This window comes from Eutrigla gurnardus (assembly GCF_963514095.1).
Source record: "Eutrigla gurnardus genome assembly, chromosome: 19".
Taxonomy (NCBI): Eukaryota; Metazoa; Chordata; class Actinopteri; order Perciformes; family Triglidae; genus Eutrigla; species Eutrigla gurnardus.
This window is the reverse complement of record NC_139930.1, coordinates 13,150,705-13,171,589: the sequence shown is the minus strand read 5'-3', so window position 1 is coordinate 13,171,589 and position 20,885 is coordinate 13,150,705. Positions and strand designations below refer to the sequence as shown.

At 41.7% G+C, this 20,885-nt stretch overlaps 1 protein-coding gene across 2 annotated transcripts; it reads right to left on the bottom strand.

Moving 5' to 3' along the window:
* Nucleotides 1-1,337: 1,337 nt before the first annotated feature.
* Nucleotides 1,338-20,352, bottom strand: aak1b (AP2 associated kinase 1b). 2 transcript variants are annotated; one of them, XM_084036034.1, is made up of 20 exons: nt 19,330-20,352; nt 17,993-18,111; nt 16,591-16,699; nt 16,240-16,382; nt 15,563-15,684; nt 15,254-15,335; nt 14,882-15,014; nt 14,672-14,775; nt 14,341-14,423; nt 14,029-14,189; nt 13,479-13,600; nt 12,967-13,308; nt 12,612-12,757; nt 12,301-12,497; nt 12,123-12,212; nt 11,354-11,449; nt 10,850-10,957; nt 10,478-10,648; nt 9,301-9,408; nt 1,338-4,127 (listed from the first exon to the last, which is right to left on the bottom strand). In XM_084036034.1, exons 1-20 carry the CDS (start codon nt 19,490-19,492, stop codon nt 3,409-3,411), a joined length of 3,318 nt encoding a protein of 1,105 aa, XP_083892160.1. In that variant the 5' UTR covers nt 19,493-20,352; the 3' UTR covers nt 1,338-3,408. The 2 variants fall into 2 exon arrangements, with proteins under 2 accessions (XP_083892160.1, XP_083892161.1); XM_084036035.1 differs by lacking the exon at nt 1,338-4,127 and adding an exon at nt 5,308-8,912 and having other exon boundaries at nt 19,330-20,344.
* Between the last annotated feature and the right edge of the window lie 533 nt (nt 20,353-20,885).

The following is a 20,885-nucleotide window of genomic DNA, read 5'->3' as shown; positions in this document are numbered from 1 at the left end:
TTGCTGGGAAAAGCACATCTGCGCTGCTCTGCTTTCCTGGCTGCCACTGCAGGAAAAGTGCACGCAGGCTGGATTAACAGAAGGATGAACAATGATCAACTTATTTACTTTATTTCTAACTCAACAGTTTTTAAGTAAATAGTTTCCATTTGGGGGAAGATGTGTCAAGACTCTTTTAATTAATTTTCTTAGAGATTATGCAAAAAGCCAATGGAGCTTTATTCCTACTTTAGATCTACTAAAATAAGTGCAAATGTATCTTTTCCATGTGTTATCCTTGTAGTTTTTTTTCCTCCATTTGTAAACGCTTTCACAGATGTATGCAGACGGACGGTCCTGTGGGCTGTGAGCTCATGGAGGCGTGTCTGAGAAAACTGCCAGAAGCCGAGGCAGCGGGATTCAAGGCAGACAATTAAATCTAAATTCTACTAGGATGCCATGATATGGAAGAGGTATTTAACACTTTAGCAACTCCACCTGCGAGCAGCGAAGAGAGAGCTGAAGTCAACAAAATGTTTGACCTTCCTGTTGAAGAGCGTAAGTACCTGGAGCATAAAGACGGGTCAAGTTAAGCCCTTTGGGGCCACTTAAAGTTGTTTTTTGTGGTTTATTTATATTCCTGTTTCCAGCTTGGTCGACCATCGAACATAATAAATTCTCTTTTCCCCAAAGGACAACAAAACATTCTCAATAAACCATATAAATCAAATCACCCTTTGTTTGTAGTGCCATTTGTGACATCAGAAAATAAACCAACAGCACATGAGGAAACATGATGAGCCGTGGCCTCAACTTGGCCAGTGGCATCAGTCTACCTTGGCTGCACAAACGGACGGCAATCACCGTCGTCACAACACCAATCAGCTCCACGGTTAAATGACTTCACGGTGTGGCTCACACAGCCCTGAACTAATTTGCAGGAAAGCCTCAGACTTATCTATTTCCATTTACGTATACAAATGCTGACATGTTTACGCAGATGAAATCGGCTCATGACCTGGTTCGCTCTCCTCTTTTTTCCGTAAACGCTTTATCTCTTTCGCTCCTAAATCTAAACTCACCCGACAGAAAAAAAACAGATTGCACATCTTTCACACAAACTCAACGTACCTTTTTCTCCCTCGACCAGACAGAGGTTTAAGATATAAAAATTTAGTGCTGGATTATTGGTGGCTCAACCTGACATGAAATTACTCAGGGAAAGCAGACACTCGTGTTTATGATTATTTCCATTTTACCTATTTTATCTGTACAATCTTGTAAAAAAAAAAAAGACCTTCCTGGAAAGACTATCCCTTTGGCCTCCCTGCCTCAGATACAGGGACAACAGGGCAACATTCATTCATTCAACCTTTATTTATACTCGAGAGATCATTGAGGGGCAGCCCTCAGTTACAATGACATCGAGTTACAAAGACGAAGAAAACAACACAGAAAAGGAAGCGACACTATCATAAGAACATAGACAGGCACTAAAACTTTCCGAAATGGAAAAACAATTTGATAAAGAGATCAGGACAACCAGAATGCACAAGTAATACAACTATGTAAAGAAATTTCCAGTTTGGCGGTCCAAAATCGGTTTCTAAAATGTCAAAAAGGCACAAGTGAGTTGATTTGAAGAAAGTGTCGTATTTTGTTCCACGAGTCAGCTGCACTACAACTAAAAGCAGTTTTTCCATGTTCAGACCCAGCTCGTGGAACATGCAGTAAAAGCCAGTCAGCATAAAGAGTCTGATAATGTCCCTCTGAATGACAAAGTAGTTCTGTAAGGTTAGCTGGTAGTTTTCCAACCAGGGCCTTATAGACATTAGCGGGTATAAATCTCAAGGCGGACTGAGAGACAGAGTCTAGAGATTGATGAGTTGAAGAGGATGTAAGGGTTTCAATTGCCATATGAACAGAATGAGCAACATAATACAGCACTGTGTCATCTGCATACAGATGGGCATGAGATTTTACCAAAGATGAAACAATATTATTGATGTTAATAGTGAAAAGGACTGGACCCAAAATTGAGCCCTGTGGAATGCCTTTTGTTACTGATAAAATTGTAGCTTCCTAGTTCAACCGATTATTGTCTCTCTGAAAGGTAGTTCCTGAACCAGTTACATTATGCTAACATCAACTCCATTATGTTGTAGCCTTTGTAAGTGCAGGAAATTATCTACAGTGTCAACAAACCTTTAACAAAATCTGTTTAATTCTCACTGACAACAGTTCCTGACCTCCAGTATTAATAGCCAGGTAATATAAAATATGCTAATGCTGTTAGCATGGCAAGGCAGCAAGGTTTACAAAAAGCAAAATTTGAAGCATTATTCAAAATCTTATCACTTCAAGAGTTTCTACTTTCTAAAAAGTCAGAGATTATGCTTTTTTTTCTTGAGAATTCCTTCTAACCCGTCACCTCATGCTGTAAATCATGAGTGAATTCAAACCACAGACGTGATGTATTTCATTGCAAATATCAACACGAAAGAGAAACCACATGAGTAGGTTAGAAATCTCTCTAAGTCAATGAACGCTGGAGCAGTCTGTTGGAAAATGGCAGCATCAAACTGCAAACAGCTATTGAGCAGGTAAATTGAGCTGGAAATCATAAAAGCCCTCCAAACCGTAACATCATACTGGTTCCAGTACAGCTGTATAGTGACAAGCCATTTGCACGTCTTTTCTGAAAATCTCTATAACGAGTTTACAGTACTTTCACTCCTTAATATGAAAGAAATTGCATGAATATATTCGTCCTTCAGCTTTATGAAAAAAAATACACTTCTTTGGCATGCAGCAGAAAGTTGAGACTCTTTTGCAGCATTTAAGCTGAATACTGACCAGAGGCCTGCAGCCATTTTGGAAAAAATAATATCACTGGTGTTAAAAGGCGCAATCCATAATCTAAATGTAAACAACTAGAAAGGTTCAGAACCTGCAGCCACTGCCAAATCAATTGACATGTTTGATTCGACATGAATACAACGAATTAATCTCTAAACTATTTTTATCTGATGCTGTTATTATAACAGCAAAGACTCAATCAAACCCTAAATATTTTTGACTTGTTATTTAGATGGTCAAAATGATGGATTGGGCCTTTAACAAAACCCTTTTTGATATCCTATAAATTCATAAATCGAGTCCACGATCAATCCTTCAAGTTCATCTTTACGTCTCAGTCCAAGTCCACATGGTTTGTAAAGGAAGGAAATCACATGACTGAGGTAGAACATTACGTTTAAGCAAGTACATAACTGGTAAGAGGGTCATTTGCTCGTTTTAATACTGCAGTAACAATAGAACAAAAGAGTTGAACTACGTTAGAAATTTGGGCAATAATGTGACTCATCTCCAATTTGGCTCACAGAAAAAAAGCACTCGCTTGGCAGATTTTCGAAGATGATTATACAATCAAGGTTTCCCCTGAGAGCATCTCGGCTGGAAAGGTGCTGCAGTGAAGGGGTCATCCAGAGGTCTTCCCCCGATGCTCCAGGAATGCAGAGGCCCCACGGCTACTGAACCCACCGCCGCCTGCTGACCAATCCTGGAGACGACCCGGTGCACCGCCACCGGCTGCTGGGGCAGAGGCGCCTCCGTGTGCAGCAGTGGGGCCCGAATACCGAGCGCCTGAGGACCGGGAGCAGATGATAGGGGGACCAGGTGACACCGTCTGCTGGTTTGAATCTGCTGTGGACCAGACTCAAATATGTGAGTGTTAGCAGGATCGCGTTTGGTGCTTCCCTGCCTCTTTCCAAACGGCGCCTGGAGGAAAACATCCGACGTCTCAGCAGGTTTATGAGATGTAGAAAAGGACGAGCTGCTGAATGCCATCTTGCTTTCCTTTCCTGGCGTTTTAAAAGGGGCCAGCTGGAAGACATCGGAGGACCCTGGGCTGTTTGGGGGCTGGAACTGGGGTACTTGGTTGAGGGGCATAAAGGGCAGGCAGGTGGTAGTAGCTGGTATCGTATAGTGTTGTATGCTCCTCTCATCTGATGGCGACACGTCTTTATTATAGACACATGCAGCAGTCTCCTGCTGGATCGTCAGCCTTTGATCGTCCTCAGTGAGCAGCACGGTAGCCACGGCCTGAGCAGCTGGAAGTACATTACTGTTGAGCTCCCTCTGCAGGTCTGTATGTGGAAAAGATGGGAGAAGGTTCAGATATGAAGATACACGAAAGCTTTGCTGACCTCCGACTCTCTTGCATATTATATAAAATGTTATATTTTTCCATCTGATCATGATATTGACCTCAGATATTATTGTTAAGGGATGTAATTTTTCTTTACATCTAGATTTCCGTAACTGTTCTATATGATACATGTTTACTGCACTAAAGTTGTATTCTATATCTTTCTCAAGTAGATCGAAACCAATAACATAATAATAATAATAAAATACCATAAATAGCCTGGACCTGATAGATATTTCAGATGTCCAGCGATGTATCTGTCAATGTTATTTTTACCTCGACACACCATTAACACATTTGTGATGAAGACCTTTTGAAAGTTGTGACCGAGATATGTACCGAGTGGGACATTTTATGGTTGACAAGCAAACTTGTCGGAGCCCTCTGGAGATAAACAACAAATAGTATTGGCCAATAATACTGGATTTGTCTGTTGGGCTCCAGAAAAGGTAAGGCCATTGGCACAAATACGTAAAAAAGTGGATTGACATTTTAATGGGGCATGAAGGTCTTACCTGAGTAGAAATAACCTGCTATCAGAGTAAGAATTCCATTAGTGCATCACACAATTAAATCTCCCCTATAATGTTATACTTCAAATAACAAAAAAACTGATAATTTAACCACTTAATATCTCACCCAAAGTGCTTCATGCAGATATCTTTACACACAAGTCTGATGAGAAGAATTTAATGTATCCCCGCACTCCTTTAACATCGTCAAAAAAAAGGTATAAAAGTTGATGCAGGCAGAACCAGGAGTACTGTCTTCTTCGTTGGGACCTACATTACCCACAATTCAACTTCACCACCGTCAGTTTGGTTGGAAATTTCGATTGGATCACTTTTTTCTAATTCTACCCAGATTTGTATCATTTTCAGCCTGACTAAATCAGGATTTGTGCAGACTGCAAACAGCTCTCTCTGAAACCATAAAAAGCTTTAACGTCGTCTATACAGTCGTAGGCCACTCCCCAAAACACGGAAGCACACCGTGCGAAATAGTGACATTTTGAACCCAGTAATTTGGTGCTTTATACCGGATCGTGTACTTTTGTTGAGCTACATCAACCAATATTCTGAACAAAAGAAAATCTTATAATCAATACTCAACACGTGGACATTCACATTTGTATTTTATTTGCCATCCCTTTATAATTCTTTAATTATTTCACAAAAATAGAAGGAGCACACGATAACACAGCTCTGACGTGGGTTTGGGCCATAAAGACGAGAGGTGTCTCGAAACACTCAATAGTATCAGATAATTCACATGATTTCATGTTTGGCAAAACAATAGAGAAAACAAGGGGCTTCTGTTTCACACCAAGGACTAGTCTCACTATCTGCTTGGCTTTAACCGATTACAACAGCACACTGGCGGCTACAGGGAGAAAGCTCGGGAGTTGCATAGGTTCAAACAGTTAACTGCACATGACTGTTGCTCAGAGGAGGGGGTCGTAAAGAGGATGATGAAAACAACATAAGCCTTCAGTTGCACATGCAGTAGTGTGTAAACACACCGAGGAGACTGTTGCTTTGAAACCGGCCACTCCTTGAAGTTTTCGCAGATTTATTTAAAAGAAAAAAGATAAATCAGGAGTTTTACTCAAAATACTCTCCATCTTGGGGGGTTAATGAATTACACTGAAATAGGACAGAAAAAAAAGGTTTCGATGCATTATTTTGACCTTTTATAATGAAACACGTGCATATGCTTTTCAGCCAATCTCAGATTCCGAATTTGAACATTCAGTTTTGAGGGGTTTTATTTTATACTGCTGGACTTCACTCAGTCAGTCAGGTAACTACATACAATCACATGTATGCAACAGTAATATATCTACCTAGCGTGTGGAAATCTATGAGGATTTGTTCACTATGCCAGCATCAAACCACAATATTTCTTGTTAAACCCCAATAAATCCAGATTATTTCTTTTAAATGTCAACTCCAGAAGGGACTATTTTATGTAGATCTCACAAAATCAATCACTTTCTAAAAAAAGAAAAAAAAGAGATGGAGGTAGCCTCCCACTGTTCTCATTGTGGGAAGCCAGATCATTTAGTTTGATTCTACAGAAACATTTCTATTGCTGATTACTGATGTTTTCATAACCTGGACGGCTGATTTAATGCTGTGTTGTATCTCCACTAAGACGGGCAGAGTCGACCGTTTCACACTTCACAGAGCCCCTCACACATGAATCTATCGGACTATTTGTCTTACAGTGAGACAGTGAGACTGGGGAGCAGTGGCCAATAGGTATCCAACTCTCAGATGTGGCTCTGACTTCCTGAGAGAATTTAGGGGGGGGGCACTGTGCTTTCAGAAGAGTTTTTAATGACAACATGACCGTCGCCATGTTTGCAGCAAACAACAACGCAAGAAGGCTGGAAAACACATCCAACAATTCACACACACACACACACACATACATACACACACACACACATACACACGCACACACACACACACATACATACTTATCATAACACTGTATACCAACACACATGAACATAACATTCAACAACACTGCCATGCTTTTTGATATGAATCCTGTGATCACTGAAGCCGGTAAAGCAAAACAAAAACTTTACGAAGCACAATTTTCAGAAAAAGGAAAAAAAAAAAAAAGGTCTAGTTTAGCAATGAAACAGGACATAAGAGTCAAGGTTAAGCTCCCACTTTCCAGAAAAAAACGTCAACCGTTTTGAATAAAAATATAATCCTTCATCATGTATGTCAACAAATAGAACACAGGCTCACTTTTTCACAAAGGTAAAGGAGGTGCAATAAGACATTGTAGGGATTGAGCCTAATCTCCAGGTTGAACAAAGACGAGCATTTTAATTTACTGACAATAACTGAGTAGATATAACCAAGAAAAAAAAGACCTTCTCAACATACAATTCCACAGACAGGAATGAAATATTTATATAGAGTATTCTTCAACATTATTCAGTGATTATGGTGTCAGAATCATAGATATTTTTTTTATTATTATTATTATAGACTAATATTTATTTCTTACATTCATTCTCTAACACTCTATTCATATTAACATTTATTAACAGGAAAACAATGTCATTTTCAGTTCATATATATCTATCATTCATATATATATATATATATATATATATATATATATATATATGATAGATTTCACAAGTAAAGCAATATGTTTTCCACAAGTAAAGCTTTATGACAATGACTTAATATATACACGGGAAGAATAACCAATTCTATGGTCTGGATAAGAGGCTGCAGGGGTCGCAGATATCTATTTACATAAATTAGGAGTGAACAAACGGCAGGAATGTAGGAAGGATTGCACAATGCGGAATGAATGCTTGTGTTGATATCTTAACAAAAAAAAAAAAGTGCTAGTGAGTGGAAATCATTTTTAAAATGCCATATTGGATTGTTTCCGTTAGTGCCAAGAATTACCTGAATATTCATGAGTCTCTAGATAAAAACTACTATATTTCTACTATTTACTATTACTGCTTATTATTCAAATTATTATCGTGATTTCATGCATTTTCTACTGATATGGCACACCGCTATAAACACTGTTAAATGACACCGACTTGTCAGTTAATTCCAAAAACAACCTATTGACTTCCTGGAGGATAAAATGAAAAATAAGATCAAAGTCATAGCAAATGAGAACGGCTCCTCATTTGAAAAGAACAGTTTGTCTGTTATATTTATAGAGTTGAGCTGATACACTTCCTCCACTGCTCCGCAGTTTATACACAGATTCTTTTATGGCACTTCACTGGTTAGTCTAATCGGGGAAACGCTTAGTTTCCTGCTCTTCTCTTCATCACAACAACCATAACCACAGTACGGTGATTATAGTTGTATTGTTTGTTGTAATTTTCAGTCTAATCTATTAAGTTTTAAAATGTGAACATTATTCCATCCAACAGCCCTGAAAGAGGTAACTTATATGCTACTGTGCAAATCAGGCTACACGACTAAGTTTCCCTTTTATAGAAGACATAAACTGACCTCGTTTGAACAAAATTTTGCTCATTTAGCTCATTTAGCTTTGCCCACGGTGTCTACTTTAAAATGTGCAAATAAATCTGGGGAGGAGAATTTAAAAAAGGCAAACAACGACAATTTCACTTGTGCACGATAATAACTACAGCCACTTATAACTATGCCTATTGCACATTACAACAATGATCTTCTATTGTTTGCTATTAGACATTATGCAATATTGCTCAAACAAACTAGATAGCAAGAATATATCCTGATGGACAGAAAGATATCATGGTTAATGTTCAGAAATGACGATGTTAGTGTGCGGGGCCACTCTTTAAACGGATGGACAACACGTGATGTGTACAACGAAGAGAAAATGTGAGTGAGAGGGTGAAAGGTGAGAGGTGAATACAAGCCAGATGATGCAATTGATACAGCGGAGAAGACAGGTATGAAGAAGCAGTGAGAGGCGGAGGACGTTTCTACTGCAGGAACTAGAGTGGAGATGACAGCTGGGGGGTTGGGGGGGTGCAGGAAGCTAGCTATGACAACAGTGTTGATTGCCGTTATGCTATGCCAGTCTATAATCCAGTGTTACAGCTTCTACGAGGGGGGGGGAGCCGCCTACAAGTCGATGAGCTGGTCCACCAGCAGTAGGGAGCGGGTCAAGCTGGGCAGGCTGGATTCAGAGCCGCCACTGTTACTGCGCGAGTGGCCTCCTGAAACTGGCCGGAGAGACAAGGAGGGGAGGCGGGGGAGGAGACGAATACAGGCAAACAGAGGGAGGGGGGGGGGGGGCAAAGAAGCGAACAGATACAATAAGCAAACAGAGCAGTCCAGGAGGGGGAGAAAGGTCCAGAGAGAGAGGGAGAGCCAGAGAGAGAGAGAGAAAGAAGAGGGCAGAGTTTACCCATTTACCTCTACTGGTTTTTAAAACATTCTGAGGATGCAAAAATCGTGCACACACCTGATCCTGTTATCAGTACGTTTGATTATTTCAGTTATTACTTCGGAAATCAGCATGCAACCGAGGGAAACCCAATAGAGAGCCAATCACTGCATCTAATCCCAGAGACCCACGTGTTCTTCAGTGTGGAGGATGGAAGGACTTACCTTGGGAATTCTTGCGGCCCGTGACGGGAATAGGATCAAACTCGTCCTCTGTGCCCGCCTCCGCGGTGGCCTGCTGGGGCTCAAAGTCTGAGATCAGGAGAGACGAGTCTGCAGAGGATGAAAGAAAGGTGGGTTGTTGATGGAAGATTAGGAAAACAGATGATAACAAAGATGATTCTTTTCATTAGAGCACTGTAGCGTAGATGCATCATCCACACATCACCATGATACTTCAGCAGTTAATGCAAAAACACACCGGAAGCTCTCCACTGGTACGAAGTTAGAGGAGATATTTTGCGGCGAGATCAGCAGTAATTGGGTTCATGCAGCTGGTGCACACAGTCAGGCTGTGATTCAGAGTTGGCACCGTCAACGACAGTCCAATGCCTTCTTTCATTAGCCAAGAACCAGCAAATAAACCACAGCTGTGGAGCTCTTAATTTGGGACATGTGTGCACAATTAAAAAATACATTTCTATTATTAATGGGAATCAGATGCTATTTAAGCAGATCCATCAATTTATTGTACACGGGAAAACGATTATAGTGGATAGAAGTTTTGAATTTCATTTCATTTCCTTTAATGTCAAAACGGTAATAAGTATTAAGATGAATTTGTTAAGATCCTAAATATGCTTCTGCTGACGGCCAGTGGTGGAAAAGGTTTAAATTGCTGCACAAAATGTCAGTAATGTTAGATTGTACTGTGCCAATCAACAGCGTAAGAAGTTTGTAAGTTGATGTTGTTTATGAAGGCTCTATGCTTGGAGTTTGTTTTGTTTTTTCTGCCCTCTAGTGTTGACAATAGCTCCGATTCATCAGAATACCGTTCGGTATATGTCAATGAAAACCTTGTTTCTATACAGAACAATTAAATCTTTGCATAAAGCAGTAACATCAGTGTTCTGTCGGACAGAGGAGACAGCCTGCCTGCTACACAACACAAGAGCCACAGAGAGAAAACAACCCACCTTAGCTTTCCTGCTAAAGGATTTCTTTATATTGTTGCAGCTCAGACGCCCCATTGATTGAAATACTTATTAAAGAAAAATCAAGATCCCTTCAACAGAGCTGTCCTAAATCTCAGGACTATTTCTATTCCATACAAGGGCCTTCAAGAGCTAAGTGGGGTGAAGACATCCTACATAAAAGCAGTCGTTAGATTCTTACAGCATACCTGCTATAGGCTGTGCACAGTCCCCAGACAACAGACTGAAATCATCCAAAGCAGAGGCAGCGGAGGTGGGAGCAGAAGAGACGGAGGAGGCGGCGCTGCTCACTGCCGGAGGGGCGGACGGACCAGAGATCAGAGAGCAGCCCAGGAGGGACTCGTCTGTGGTGAGAGGGACTGAGGCGGGACAGCAGAAGCCAAAGGCAGACGGAGTAGAGGGTGAAGTTTAGTTCAAGTACAACAAGGACAAGGACACATGGCTACAATCTACGACGATTCTAAGCAACATGCCCTCACCCTCTTATGTTATTTTGACTATTTACAAAGCTATACAATTTGACCTTTTAGGAGCACACACACACACACATACACACACACCTTTTGCAGACTCTTCCACAGAGCCACCAAAGGGATCAGACAATGACAAGAGGTCGGGAAGCATCAGTGAAGATGTGTCTGGAGATTTGAGTCCTTCAATAAGCTTCTCTGAGGGCAAAGACAGAATTAAGAGACAATAAAGGAGACATACTTGAGCAATGTGCAATAACAATATCAGCTGTAGCAAAAACTGTAAAAGGTCCAAAGAAAAATACAAACATCATAGCAGACAGACTGATGGCTACGGGCTAAAAGACACACACAGACACAAAAAATAAGATGCTGCTGATCATGTACCTAATGTTTAGATCATGTACATCCATACCATTTTTTATTATTAATTCATTTTAATAAGGGTAAATTTTGACAATCTGCACATGCTTTTACAGGTATTGAAGATGTAAGATTAGTGAAATAACCCAAACGAATACTTGTGGACACTATAAATTTGACCGCAGCTGAGAAAAACAAAAAGGCATATTTGTTATGGATCCACATATTTACCTGGTGCATCCGACAGTTCAAGGATACCGAAAGGATCCGGGACGATCAACAGCGAGGCTCCTGAATCTACATCAAGAAGGCTCGATGGTCTTTCAACTAGGACACAGAAGCAGTGTTTTACAGCAAAGATTTACATTACAAAGCCTAAAAATACACGGCAGGAAGAAGTGAAACATCATGAGACTGTGTGAGATGAAGCTACAGTGCTACCTGATACAGTATATCAGCAAATCAATTATTAAACTGTTCTCTCTCTCATTTAAAGAAACATTAAAATAAAATCAGTGGCTGCATTTGCTAAGTACAACAGCAGTACTACTTTTTACATCAACATCATTCGAGTAATGCCATTTAAACGTTGGCCTTTCCTTCATTCAGACTAAACCCTTAATTGTATCTGTGTGATGCACATTGGCAGCTCGCTGTTTAAAAAGCTTCTTAGAGCAATTAGATTGATGGGTCAGGTGCATTAACAGGTTTGCATTATATTCCTTGAGACTCATACAGTGCGATGCATTATGTTGCATCAGTACAACAATGAGGCATCGAGGCGGGGAACAACGTATCGAGATATCTTTATCGTAAATCTACCTCAAGCGTGCAGTGCTGTGAAGCACAAGCTTAAAAAAAAGCAAAAGTTATGTCAGATTGAAATGTGTTTGTGGAGACATCTGATGACGTTGCAAAAAGGACTTTAGAGTTTCAGAAGCAAGAAAAGAAGAAAAACACAGATTCTGTAAATGACCTAAAGGATAAGAATGTGCCATACCAGTATCTTGGGGTGTATTATCCACAGCTGAGGCCTGCAGGCCCGGTATCAAGTCCTCAGAGGTTGGTGTCTCAATTTCTGAGGCTAGGTCTGAAAAAAGGAAACTCAAAGTTAGAACAGATTAAAAATACTATGCATATCCACATAGTACTACACACAGAAGTACTAATGGTAGTACCAGAAGGCTTTTTGTCCTCAGTTTTGAATTCCTCTGCAGAGAGGTTGGAAAAGTTGTCATCATCAAAAGGGTTCCATGCAGGCTGGGTGGAGGTGTTGGTGGCATCGCCGGACGCGATGGATCCACCTTTGTTTTGGTCCTGGCCTGCATCACCAAGCTCAACGAGCTGGATGGTGATTGGTTGAGATGTAATTGATCTAGGGGTAAAAAAAACACACACACACACACACACAAAATATAATAAATAACACAAACATATGACTTCAATTTGAACTATTCTTCAGGGTTATTTCTGTACGGGTGCAACTTACTGATTGAGGGCGGCGTCTCCGTTAGCTCCTTGTGGCGGCAGCGAGGAGTCACTCACTGGAGCTCCAGCGACGCTGCTCGCCGTGGCGTCACTCGGTGTGCGTTGGTGACCTCGTTCTTCAGCCGTCTTTGGAGAAGCAGGTGGAGTCTGATCAAAAAGGGGCATGGAGGGAAAGCAAGGATATGAAGACATAGTCCATTCAGTATCTCATAGCATCTCTTCACTGAGACCAAAGAAACACAAAAAGGAGCAAAATTATTTAGAAAGTAACAGGGATAGTAAACATTATTACAATATTTTATATATATATATATATTTTAGAATAGAAGCTGGATGGAGAACAGAAGGCCACTTACCGTCTCAGCTGCTTTTATGCTGATCTCTGCAGAGTCCGCTGATGGCGGACTTATCTGCTGCTGCTGCTGAGGAACAAGCGGCTGACCAGAGGCCGGCTTGCTGGGTGAAGGCGGAGCTGCCGGCTGCTGAACCTGCTTGCGCCGGGCAGGGCGTTGAGGTGGAGCCGGGCTCGACGGGGTCTGAGCTGCCTGCACGGAGGTGGCGCCGACCACGGGGGGAGGTGTGGTCTGTTGCTGAACTACTGGCTGTGCTTGCGGTTGGACATCAGCCTTGGTCACTGGTGACACGACTGCTGCTGCTGCTGTAGTCTCTGCTCCTGTAGCGGCGGCTGGCTGCACTGGCTGTCACACAAGGATATATGACAGAATCTGTTGCCACTCATAAGGTTACAAGCGTTACAAAATGGATTAAACAAACAGCACTCATGTGAAGACACATGCACGCCCCACCCTGACACAAACAGCCAAACATGCATCATGTTTTACTGAAATGTCCGCTTCCGTCTTTGTACCTGCTTCTGTGGAGCCGCGGCCTGACTCGAATTGTTCTGCGACTGGATGAGCGGCAGAACTGACGGCTGTGCCTTCTGTGACTGCAGAGCTGCAGCTGGCTGAGAGAGGTTTAAGCTGACTCCTGTGGGATGTTAAAAGCACACTCTGCAAATTACTCAACAGCATGGAAACGGTTTTAATCTTAATACTTATACGGACGCTCAACAACGCAAAAAATCAAGCAACAGAAACAGGTTTATCAGAGTGTCATAATCTGTTAAATGCTGATAGGCATCAAAGTGGCTTATAACAGGTACAAAGGCTGCTATCAACTGAGGCAGTGTATCAGAGTGTGGAGGAAACCATTACATAATCACTTTGGGGCTGTGGTTAGATTGCTTTAATTTGCTCGAGTCGTAACCTGCATACTCGATCTGTTCCTGTTGAGGGTTGCGGTATTCAATAACGGTGCACAAAAGGATTAGAGGGAGTCATTTCTCCATGCAAATCTTTATTTAAAAGGTTTCTTTTTCCTATGACGGATTGGAGAATAAGCAGTGCTGTACATACCCACAGGCTGAGCTGCACCACCAGGGAGATTAGCTCGCTTGCGAGGGGTGAGAGCAGCAGGCTGGATGGGTAGGATGCCAGCCGCGGGCTGGGTATGGGCTGCTTTGGGCCTCTGGCGAGGGGTGATGGAGGTTTCAGTGGTGGGAATTGGATCCGTCAGTCTGGCAACAAAGGGAGCATGTTGGCTCTCTTGTTAATCATGGCAAATAGCGTTAACATTCTTATTTAATGAGTATCAATACTGACTGTAACTAATTGAAAATGTGTGACTTCAGCTTTAATAGTGAGACAATGAAAGCAGGTCACGCTTGCCTGGGTTTAGTCTGGCTCTTCTTTGCTGCAGCAGCCTCACTCGCTTTGATTGGCTCAGGAAGTTTAGAAGGAATTTGAGCATTCTGGATTATGGAAGGAAAAATGCAAACTGAATTTCTTCCAGTTGGCAGGAATAATGGAGAATATCACAATATAACAAGCATTTTCTACTGTTTGCAACTGATGAATTAGTGCAGATTTGTCTCCCTGGTTGGAAGGCAGACGGCCCATTGCAGATTCTACTGAATACAACATGAAAATCAATTTGTGATGAGAGGAAGGCAAGCATTCCCAAATATGTCATCTGATCTTAACGCGGAGTGAGACTGACCTTCACATTCTGAACAGGGCAGGTCCGCTGAGCTAGTTTAAAAGCAAAGTAGGACACCTGGTAGATATCTGGCCTCTTGTCTGGGTCTGGCTCCAGCATGTAGCCTGAAAAAAACACCATGAAGAAACAAGTGTAACCGAGTCAGTAAGGATTCACACACAGCAGCAAGCCTTTGTGAAAACGTGAATTTGATGCTTAAGAAGGACTAACGAATGAGGCAGTGAAGATCATAAGAGTAGCGGGAGTTGTCTGGAATGGTGAAGCTGCCATCACAGATGGCCACCTGGCTTTCACCAAAGGGCAGAGTGAAGAAGCACACTTTGTACAGCAAACAGCCCAGCGCCTGGAGAAGACAATCACAGGCACGACACAAACAAACCCCGGAGGAGAGGATTCATATCAAATATCAATAATACGCAGAAAGTCACAGCAAAACCCTTTCTTCTCTAAAATACCAGCTGCTGTCATGTTAAAAAACATGTATTCAGCCAGCAAATTCTCTTTTTAATAACAAACAATCACTATCTATCTATTTTTGAATATGTGTCACTGTCCAATGAGCAGTCTGTCCTCCTCACTCACCCAGACATCTGCTTTTGTGGTGATAATCTTATTATTGTAGAGATTCACCATCTCGGGGGCTCGATATGATAAAGTGGTGTACCTGAAAGGAAGCAGGAATTAGTTATTAAGAATAAAACAGGGCAACATTAGTAACAGTCAACTGATTTGCATACACCGTGCAGAACCCTGCAGTCCATAAGACGATGAGATGATACATTCAATTAATATATAAAATGACAACAATCTGCTCATGAATGAAAAACTGAAGTCTCTTTGCAGCTGTAAATAAAAGGAGTGAGCACTGACAAAAAAAAAAAAGGCACAAACTTTTTGATCTCTTCCTCAACGGTGGCCACCCCTTCAATCTGTGGGCTCTGGAACTTGTTGGTGGCGCTGCCAAAGTCACACAGCACATAATGACCCTTGTCATGAAGGAGGATGTTCTCCACCTGTAGATATGAAAGATACGACACTCACACATGAGTTATACATGAAAGGATCCTGTGAGGACGTGGTGCAGTAATTGACCTGTTCTGCATCCTGCAACATGGACACTTAAGACAGTGATGAAAATAAATATTGAGGCCAAATTTAAGTTTCCAGATTCAAGTCATTATCAAACTTGGCATGCTCCTTTTAGTATGCATCAACACACTGACACACACACTTTTTAATTTTGTTGATGTAAATCAAGAAATCTGCACTCCAATAAAAAAAAGTGTGTTTGCATATGAATCATATCTACTTAGTGACATTGACCTAAAATTAATGCGGCAACCACACTGAAGTTGACTGCGCTCTGCAGAAATGGAAAGGTATTTGAAGTATTATTTTTGACAACTGACTATCTCCTCTCCCCTCCAATTAGGGCTATCCATAATCAAAGACGGCGTCAACTCCCACAAACATATCAATCATGGCTCCTCAAACACACAGCATGGTGATCCGCAGAACGGGCTGCAGAGCTGAGCATTTCACAGAGGAAAAACGGCAAAATGTGTCACCTTCAGGTCTCTGTGGATGATGGGTGTCTTGCGCTGGTGCAGGCGAGAAACGGCATCACAGGTGTCGCAGAAGATCTGCAGCACCTCGGCCTCAGTGAAGCCGGTCTGCAGCCTCTGATTCATCAAATTGACCACCTGCCCCCCTGCAAAACCATATCCAGTTATACAGACGGCACAAACAACGAATTAACTCACAGGTTTCTGATTAAAACCTTAACGTGAGTGTGCGTTATTCTTTTAAAACATCGATATCTTTCAAATCATTTGTAAACAGCGACCGAAACTCAAATTCTTTCAGTAATCAAAGCATGTGTGGCTGCTGCCAAAGCACATTCCCCTTTCAGCACTCACCCTTGCAGTAGTCCATAAGTATGAGGACCTCCCATACATCCCTTGATCCCATAGCTGTGATACTGGAGTCCAGATAACCAACAATATTCTTGTGGCCGACAAGGTCTTTCTGCAAGAAGACAAACGCCCATTCAGAAGCATTAACAAACCACTACATATAGTGAATACCAAAAACCACATCAATTGGTAAACTGTTGCATAGTGTGGACATACAACAGGACCAGTGGAGCATTTCATAATGACTTGATTTTCTACGTTAAATTCATCATTCAAACGACATGCTACAGCAGTGATACAATTATTTGTGAAAAAAAACAATGCAATAGGAAGGAAATATGTCCATAATTTGTTATAAAGATGTAAATAAGAAATGAAAATACCAGAACCCTAAATCTATCTGGTCATTGTTTTGTGACGTAGTTTGAGGCCATCACCTGCAGAGGGAGCTGTAAATTTGAAATCAGGAACCAATTAGGTAATGAAAACATGTCAAGTACTGTGCCTGAGGGGAAGCTCTGTCTGTCTGTCTGTCTGTCTGTCTGTCTGTCTGTCTGTCTGTCTGTAAATGTGTGTGTGTGTGTGTGTGTGTGTGTGTGTGTGTGTGTGTGTGTGTGTGTGTGTGTGTGTGTGTGTGTAAATGAAAGGGTAAGAGGTAAAGAAAACACGTCATGTAGTGAAGAAGAATGGCACCCGACATCGTCTACAAGCCAGATTTTAGGGTTCATTAGTGTTGGTTTCAAAAGCAAAACTATGAGCTTTGTTGTGATGAATGTATGCATGAATGTATGCAACTGTGTTGAATGTTTATACAATCAGCCTTTTCTTGCAATTTGGCCATCCATTGCTTCCTTCCTTCCTTCCTGAGTGGTCCTTCACACAGAAAAGAAGTACTGTGTGTGAACCCAGTGAATGTAGGAGTCCAGCTCCAAAAAAAATGCTTTAGAACTAGGTAATAACCACTTTAAGATTTGGTGATAGGCTACAATGACGTACATGTCTATACACACTAAATACAGCTGAACGATGAATGCTTTAAAATAAATAACATCTCATCATGAACTCGATGGTCCTTAAGGATTGGTGTTCGAACAAATAAATCCTTGGACAATACATCTCAAGGGGCGAGCAGAACATGCAAGACAATACTATGAAAACAAAAACAAAGCACACTAAGAACCAGATGAATAAATACAGCACAACCATCCAAACATCCCTGCTGTCGGCTGAATGTGTACTCGGCACGTTCCCTTCGTCACTCCTGACAGAATAGAGAACTCGCATGTGTGGATTTATTGGAAGTCTTAGGCCCCAATGTGCATTTGACTTTTGTTTTGTAGCTGCTTTCGTACAGTAAAAATCACATGAGCTCAGTGTGTGAACAAGCAGAATCTCAGCAACTCACCATTATTTGAATCTCGCATTTGCACACCTGCAGATCGTGCTCATTGTTGACATACATCCTCTTCAGGGCGCAACGGACACCTTGATTTGTTCGCACGAGGAACACGATTGCAAAGCCGCCTGCGGGGAAAAAGAGAAAATTAAACTGTCGATACTACAAGATTATTACCAGTTTTAATTACAATCAATGCAAACATGTAGAAGACAAGAGGTGAAATTCTAGCATCACCTCACAAGTTTCCTCAGGGCATCGTGATTTTGGAAATGCGGCGGACAAACTAATTTTTACGCCCAATTACTTCCATGACTGTTGCAATCTGTCTCCTTACATCAATACAGACGATCAGGAACAAATGGAGCAGCCTTATAGCGTTATGTATTAGTCATGCCATTGCTGCGGGGTTTACGTAGAGGCCTACATTGAGGCCTAACCATCTGGTATAGCTCAGACCACAAATTCACTTTGCCGAGTTTAGTTGTTACAGAGTCATCAATTTCAGGCAGGCATTGTGGTTTATGCTGCATCCTCAACTTGACATGAGTGAAACGGTATTGCATGGCAGACAGTAGCACTATAAATCTGCAAGAGATGAACATGAGCGCAGGTTGTAGGCTGAGGGTTTGCATCGATACGAATAATACTGTTAAGGGGACGTAATTACCACAGCCTATGCGGTTAATAGGATTATTAGCCCATGTTCGATCAAAAGTCAATAGAGTTAAGGAATGTCTGAGTATTTTACCAGAAGCAAGTACATCACAGCAATATTGTCTCATATTATCTTTATACCATACTCGCATCAGGCACGTTTGGCTTGCATGACGTTCAAAGAAACTGCTTTACTTATTTAAAACGCGTATAAATATAGGAATAACAGATTTTCTTTCCAGGTTGAAAATTATTAATAAAATGACTTTGGGGCTAAGTCTGCTTCCATTATGCATAGAGAAATCCAGCAATCATGTGTTATCTACAGCTTGCACTACAAACTAACCCTTCATATATAAATATATATATGAATATATGCTGTCTGGCACCAGGTAGGCCTTCATCTCCTTGAATCACACATCTGAATCCTAAAACAGCTAAATGTGTTAGTCAGGGCACAGTTTAGAGCAGGAGACCTCTTCTTTGCATCCACGTATCCAAGATACATAGATGCAAAGCTGCATAATTACTGTGGGGATGGCATAACGTCCCTGCTCAGTCACGTGACTCGTGCATGTGGCTTGCGGGACACACATCACACTCCCACTTAAAAATAAATAAACAAAAACAAATAAGCATGAATATATATATGGAGGAAAGACAAACAAATGTGCAACTCCCTGTCTCACCTTCAGCAATGATTTCCTCAACGGTGACTTGGTGCCGTCCGACTGTGAAGGCTCTGCCAATGAAATTTCCGCCTGCATGACTGGACCCGGAGCTGCTGCCCCCCCCTCCAGAACCGGGCCCGGAGCTCACCAACTCCCGACGAGAATCGAAGAACTTCCTCATGTTGTCCAAATGACAGGGAGTATTTATGACTCCAGTCACACACACACAACCACACACACACAGATGGAGCGCTTGTTTTCTACGCACTGATAGATGATGCAGGTCAGATTGTAAATCTATTTGGAGTCTCAAAACATGCAGCGGTGCCTTCGTCACTTATGATGTTGAGACAACCCGGATTTTTGGTGGCGAATCTCCCATTCGCTCGCCAACGACGAGCCCGTTGGTGATAGCCGGAGCGGCTGCGACTATAGCTGTTACGTAAGTGAAGTATCCCACCGCCCAGGAGGCTAAAGTGTTTCTTTAGCTATCCATCCAGCAGATCGTGGTCGGCTGCTGCTAACATTAGGTCCTTCTCCATCTCGTCCAGCCGTTGCCGAGCTAGCTGGGTGCTAGCTACTTACGCGCTATGACATTTCGCGTAAGGTTATCCAGGTTATCCTCTGAAGATAACGTCTTCGAGTGCGATGTGTCCGACGTGTAACTTGTGAGATAACGTTACCTTAAAAAATATTTCCATCCTCAGTCAAGCGAAGCAGCCGCGAGATGGCACATAGCTGCCGTCGAGCTATTTAATCGCTCCCATTTACATCAAAACTGTGATTTTTTTTTTTTTTTTTTTACTAAGCTAGCGCATTAGCGCGATGCAGCCGTTCATCAACACAAACAAGCGCAGAGTCGACGGGGAACTACAGCCTCCGTCCGTCGCAACTGTAGCTGCAGATGAGGAAACTACACAATTTGACATCCACCAAACCGTTAGGGCAGATGTTTCAACCCGGCAGCCTAATCTCTGCAACCACAGCAATCTTTGGCTGCCAGCGATATCGCAACATCCTAGCTGTTGCTGTTGACGCGCGGACGGAATTGTGGGTAGTGTAGTTCAGAGCACAGCTGCAGCTTCCCCTCCGCGTATGTGGTCATACGATGCGTTCAAGGCATGCAGATAAATCACGTATGCGAGCACTGAGGAAAACCGTTCACCTCAGCCTACATTCAGCTCGGATATATAGCCTAATATACATTTCTTTCATACACATATGCAAAACAATAAGATAAAGCTGATTTAGGCTGTTTAATGGGAGGTGGTAGACCTACTACTAATGTAAAAGTACTAATATCACAGTGTAAAAATACTTAAAGTAGGCTAGGTCTAATTATACTTGTGGTATTAAAATAAATGAAAATAACTCAATGCAGAAAATACCATTTTAGTTGGTTGAGGTGAACCATTTTATACTATTTTCATAGGTCTGCAACTAGTGATTATATTCATTATGGATTTATCTGGTAGCATTTTTTGCAGATTGTTTGGTTTGTACATTATTGACAATAATGGGAAATGCCACCACAATTACGCCTTCATGATGCTTGTTTTGTCCTACCAATATTA

Bases quoted from the DNA above. Each gene is read 5' to 3' on its own strand.
- aak1b (XM_084036034.1), bottom strand. From the start codon at position 19,492: ATGAGGAAGTTCTTCGATTCTCGTCGGGAGTTGGTGAGCTCCGGGCCC. The intron at 16,700-17,992 runs GTGAGTTGCTGA...GTCTTCTTGCAG, and splicing joins AATGCGAGATTCAAATAATG to AAAGACCTTGTCGGCCACAA. The intron at 10,958-11,353 runs GTAAATATGTGG...CTTTGCCCTCAG, and splicing joins TGAACTGTCGGATGCACCAG to AGAAGCTTATTGAAGGACTC.